This window comes from Dendrobates tinctorius, unplaced genomic scaffold (assembly GCF_039654945.1).
Source record: "Dendrobates tinctorius isolate UK_male_01 unplaced genomic scaffold, ASM3965494v1 ptg000032l, whole genome shotgun sequence".
NCBI lineage: Eukaryota > Metazoa > Chordata > Amphibia > Anura > Dendrobatidae > Dendrobates > Dendrobates tinctorius.
Genome location: NW_027361700.1, coordinates 28530919 through 28536865, shown reverse-complemented (window position 1 = coordinate 28536865; position 5947 = coordinate 28530919). Strand labels below are relative to the sequence as shown.

The following is a 5947-nucleotide window of genomic DNA, read 5'->3' as shown; positions in this document are numbered from 1 at the left end:
CCTTACAGCAAAGCCTAGATTGCAGCATGCAAGGGAGAAAAACAACGTGGAAGAATCGTTCTATACCTACTGAGATAAATACCCAATCCTATAAAAAGTCTTGTGTCATGACTACGGATATTAGTCAAGTGAGGCATCTATCTATGGTCAGCAGTTTTGGGAATCTTTCTTTCATTAGTGTAGAGCTGGGCTTGGTTGTCTGAATAAAATGGCTTTGGATGAAGGCAGAAAATGGCTCTCCTTAGAGCATGGAATTTTATCCTTGGTGCTCTATAGGAAAACATGCAAATTAGATCCTGAAAAAAAAGAAATTTATCTAGCTAGTGGCTCCTATTGAGGTATTTAACCTTTAAACCCTTTAATGAGCCTTGCAATATGGTTTTGGGATGTTAACAAGCCAAATATGTTGTTGAAGGATGGAAAATTGACATACAGGGTAGCTAAATCTGCTAGTTGCAATTAACAGTATAGTTTTCAATATTTTTAGGAGAGAATTGTTTTGTATACTATGCTTTGAATTTGATTATACTACCAGCATGGACCCGCAGATTTTTAGGGGAACCATAGGATGGATCAATATAGCATGATTTCATATTATATCTCTATGAATGAAACCATCTGGAAAAGGCCAAAAAATGTGACTATATCCCATGTCATAGTTGAACTGCTAAAAGTTGTGAACAAAGATGAGATGTTTGACAAGACTGTATCAAGGGTGATAATGCTCAAAAGTTTTATGTGGCTACAGTCAAATTGCTACTGTAAGAAATTTCCTTCTTTGGCATTGAAGAACCTCTAAGCTATATGTGTAATTTCAGTTTGAGCAGACAAATAATGAGAGGGTACCATCCCATTGTAATTATATTACACATTATAGTGCATTACAAGGAGAAAATTGACCGCGTGTAGAAGTTCTACTGCTGCAACTTATCATAAAATGTTATTTCTTAACAGGGTGTGGCGTACAAGTGTTTTATAGGAGAAATATTATAGTTTTCTTAGAAATACAATCAGGAACCCAAAATGAAGAGTTTTATGGATACGTGTTTTTCATGACTATTGCACAAACCTGATATGACATGTTCTCATGGGAATCAAAACCCATACTGGACAACACCCTACATAGAGGTATATAATAGGGCTCCTTCACATTGGCATCTTGTAGGAAGCACTTGCCATTCACTGCATTTGTTGACTGAATCCATCATGAGTGTCAAGCAAAGTCACAGGAGTTCTTCATCTGGATCAATGAGGGGAATAGGAGGTGGAAGTTGTGGTGTTACCCGTATTTCAACTGTACGCTCAAATGGATCTTACCGATCACCCAGCATGCATGGTGGTCTAGGTGGGAGAGGCCTAGGTAGTTCCCATGGATTTGGTGGAAGCTCAGCTGGAAGTGTTAGCTTAGGTTATGGCTGTAGCAGTGCTGTAGGCTTTGGCTCTGGTTTTGGATATGGAGGAGGTAGTGCTGGAGCTTATGGATCGGGATTTGGCCTTGGTGGAGGCCAAACTGGTGGCTACAGTACCGGAGGGGAAAACATTCTCAAAATCAATGAGAAGGAAACCATGCAGATACTGAACGATCGGTTGGCATCCTACCTAAACAAAGTGCGCTCTTTGGAGCAAGAAAATGCCCAACTTGAGAGAAAAATTCGAGATTTGCATGACAAACAGGTCCCATACACATCCCCTGACTTCCTTCCCTACTTCAAAAATATTGAGGAGCTTCAAGGCAAGGTACAGTATGATTATGTGACATTGTATGCATTTTAAGAACAGGTCAAAAGTCATGTATAAAAGTTATATTATGCAAAAGCAATATAAAGTAACAATTTCTATAAAAAAAAATTATTTCGTAATATTTCTATTTTTCATGCCTAATGTACCAAAATCCTTCAAATTAGGCATCGTTTGAATTTCTCAAATATCTTTCAGATCCTTCAAGCAAGCACCAACAATGCTAACATTCTGCTTCAGATTGATAATGCCAGGCTGGCTGCAGATGACTTCAGGACCAAGTAGGTTCAGATACATTTTCTAAACTTATTCTCATGTATACCTGGCTCTACAGAATTCTGAATAGTTAACTTTTAAATAACAGTCAATAGGTCAACTCAACAGGCATGAATTTTGTTTTGAACCTGACTTCGCTTTTTGCAGGTGATGGCACAAAATATCCAGTTAGGCTCCTAAACATAATATTTCCATTTTAGTAGAACATCTTTCTGTGATTGCACCACAATTCTCATTCATTCTTACAATATGAAGTCATTATTAAATGACTAAACTTTTTTTTAAATTTCAGGTATGAAAATGAAGCAGCTCTCCGCAATAGTGTGGAGGCTGATATTAATGGACTACGTCGTGTCCTTGATGATCTTCAGCTTGTTAAGAAAGATCTAGATATGCAACTCCAAACCTTGAATGAAGAGTTGAACTACTTAAAGAAAAACCATGATGAGGTAAAAGGAAAATAAAAATGTAGTTTGTTTTGAAATTTATTTATGTTGTTCATCAACTACGGTATATTTATAATGCTTGCATTGTTTGTTGTGTTTATTTTCATGAAATATGGAATTAACGTTCTATGTAAAAGAGCTTCTTAGCTTTTCTCATTTTGTTAATTCTCCTTCATTGCAGGAAGTAAGCACCCTGCGTACTCAGTTGGGTGCAAGAGTCAATGTAGAAGTAGATGCTGCTCCTGCTGTGGACTTGAACAAAGTCTTATCAGAAATAAGGGATCAGTATGAGACCATAATGGCCAACAATGTAAAAGAAGCTGAGAAGTGGTTCCTAGATAAGGTAAGACTGTGACAGAACAGTGAGAAGTCATAGAGTTACGTTTCAATTAGAAAGCTGAAATTGTTCTTATATCTTAGAGTGAGGAGTTGAACCAACACATGACAAGCAGCGCCCAACAACTGCAGACACAGAACACAGAAATTATTGATCTCAGGCACACCACTCAAACATTGGAAATAGATCTTCAAACTCAGAACAACTTGGTAAGTTATGCCTGCTGTTTATCTACATTGTGAAGATTTCTACTTCACTGTTTATTTGTGCATTGGGTAACATCATGAGGAGCATTTCATCCATCTCAATGAGATAGCAGGTGAATACTGAACATTTTGCAGTGAGAACATTCATCTGGATTTCCCCTGTTGTATAATTGTATAATTAGAGAGAAGCCTTGGAGAATACTTTGGCTGAGACGGAAGCTCGTTATGGTTGCCAGCTTGCACAGCTTCAGGATATGATATCCAATGTTGAAACACAACTGGCAGAGCTGAGATGTGATCTGGAAAGACAAAACTTCGAATACAGAACTCTCATGGATGTAAAGACACACCTGGAGAGGGAAATAGCAACATACAGACAACTGCTTGATGGAGAAGATGCCAAGTATGTATTTAATCAATAGATCATTGTGGAGTACTCTACTGAATGTTAAAAATTATTGAATCCATTTATTTGACGTTACACATAAACTATTATGTGGTTCCACATAAAACAACCCATAATAGGACACACCCTACATAGAGCTTTATGACAAAACTCACTCACATAGTCACATTGTAGGATGGATTTGCATATAACTATATTTGCTAATTTAAACCATCATCAGCAAAGTCACACATCTTGTTCATCTGAATCTCTAAGAAAGTTAGGAGGTGGAATTTCTGGTGTTATCACATTTCAAGTATATGATTAAATGAGGGTTACCATTCACATAGCATTGGTCTGGTTGATCTTTGAGTTTTTAGATAATGGTAGGAACGGGTTGTAGATATGAAGGTGGAGACTGTGGATCTGAGTTTTGCTTTTATTGTGACCATGCTAAATATTACCAGAGGTAGTCCAGGTTTGGCATAATATGCAAGAGATAGTGCTAGAGGTATGAACAGCAGAGAAGCAGTATTATATCCACAAGTTGTAATTTTGCCCAAGAATATGCTTCAAAGGGTCTTATTAATGATTAGCAAGGGTGCCCCAATGCCTAAACCATGAGCAATAAGTTATAATTTTCAGGGGAAGCAGGCAGCATGTCTTACACTTTTCCTACTGTGCAACCAAGGGGCAAATTAGGCCATTCAAAATTCTCATCAAAATCCAGGGGCTGTCCATGTAATGTGCAGATGTACTGTGTCCTCCACAGTGAGAGGCACTCTTTGCAAGCTGCACTCTACTTTTTGTAGATAACATACAATTAGTGCTATTTGTGAATTAATTGAAGAACTAAAACCAAGCTACAGATCTGAAAATAGTGCAATGATATATTTTTTATGTATTAGTTATTAATGATAAGTACATTGTTATTTTTGTTAACCTAATATATTCTCTTTTTAGCAGGAACACGTGGAACAGAAATACCAGAGATGGAATGTCCAGTGGTTCAGGTGGCTCAAGCCACATGGGAGGCATGGGTGGCATGGGCGGCATGGGCGGCTCAGGAGGCTCTGGCGGAATGGGCGGCAGTGGGAAACCAAGAACTATAGTGGAAGACATGAAAGAAAGCTACTCTCAATCTAAAAATTAAATAATATATGTTCTGTGACCTTGTTATATTAAAGCAGATGTACTAGGCAATAAAACAATTTTTGAGACCAAAGGAGAACATCACATATATGCATTGGCAACTTGTAACACCTACTAACGTATTACAATGACTAACCATTTCTAAGGGAAATCTTATGAGAATCTGTACTTGGGTGTACTGTAATCGGTTGAAGTGTGGGATATTTCTTAGAGTGGTATAATGCATTATCAATGTCACTATGTTAAAAAAGAAAAACTTTTGTTTCATATCAGGGGTGTCTTCTCGAGATAAGTGGTGTCAATTGTATCCTAGCCCATAGATATTAATGATGATTGAGATTTTTAATCAACTTGGCCAAGCATGCGTGTTAATGAGGTTTGTTGAGACTAGTTATTTCCTAAAGCAGCATCACTTTAGCCCTTGATTGGGAAGGGTGTTGCAGCTCAGTACCTAGGATTTACACAGAGTGAAGTTGTCTCAGCCTCTTTAACAATCATTTCTGCAGAGCCTACATGTTAATGGAGGAAATGCCCCCTATCTTGGCCATTTTGTAAACACCTAGTGTTTCTGCTTTAATTAACAAAATGTTATTGAACTAAAAAAATGTTTTGAACCACTCAACTTAATTTAGCTATAAGCAATTTCCATTAATAATTCCCGCTCTTTTGGCCTGTGCTATTCATTTGGAGGCTATTCTTTGTCTAGAATGTTGCCCTTATACTACAAAACGATGTCATCATCACATTTTTATATTTTGCCTGTTTTTGAGTTGCCTATTCCATGTCGGGGGTGGTTAGACTTTGCAGAAAATGTTTCCTGCCTAACTGCTAATAAAACTGCTTGATGCATGAACTATGAGACTGTTTCTGCTTTGTGTTTGTTTTGTGGAATGGATATATTGCCTTCACGGTTAATAAATAAAATATTATTTACTGTTTAACTTGGCAAATAGGGGTGAGGAAGTATTATGTATCCACTGCTGCTAACTAGAAATAGTAAAATTATAGACCTAGAACTGAAGAACAAAGTTCCTGCACCAGCGTGAATGCGGGAAGACACATTACTCTGTAGAAAGGAATCACATTTTTACAATGTACCAGAAAATGTGAGCCCTGCAATCCACCATGTTTAGTCATTTAGATGGCAGAAAACTTTTTGAAAGGTAATAGTAGGTCGCCTGACCTACCGAGTTCCCGCACTACACATTGGCAGCTAGGTTTTCCTTATCTCAGGGCTAATATTCAGATTGAGGTCTTCAAAATGTTTCCAAATATCCTAAACATTTCAACAATGGGTTGTTGGTGACCTTAGCACCTAGAAAAGGAGACATCCCCACTACTTCAACCAACTTCACTGCCTTGTGCACTTATACAGGTTTCACTTATGATATATCTGGCACTAAATCTA

At 37.6% G+C, this 5947-nt stretch overlaps 1 protein-coding gene across 1 annotated transcript; it reads left to right on the top strand.

Annotated features, from left to right (window-relative positions):
* Positions 1-1152: 1152 nt before the first annotated feature.
* LOC141086536 (keratin, type I cytoskeletal 19-like) lies at positions 1153-5398 on the top strand. Its single transcript, XM_073572675.1, has 7 exons — positions 1153-1737; positions 1936-2018; positions 2306-2462; positions 2641-2802; positions 2880-3005; positions 3185-3405; positions 4351-5398. The coding sequence occupies exons 1-7, from the start codon at positions 1207-1209 to the stop codon at positions 4538-4540; spliced, it is 1470 nt and encodes a 489-aa protein (XP_073428776.1). The 5' UTR covers positions 1153-1206; the 3' UTR covers positions 4541-5398.
* The last annotated feature ends 549 nt before the right edge of the window (positions 5399-5947 follow it).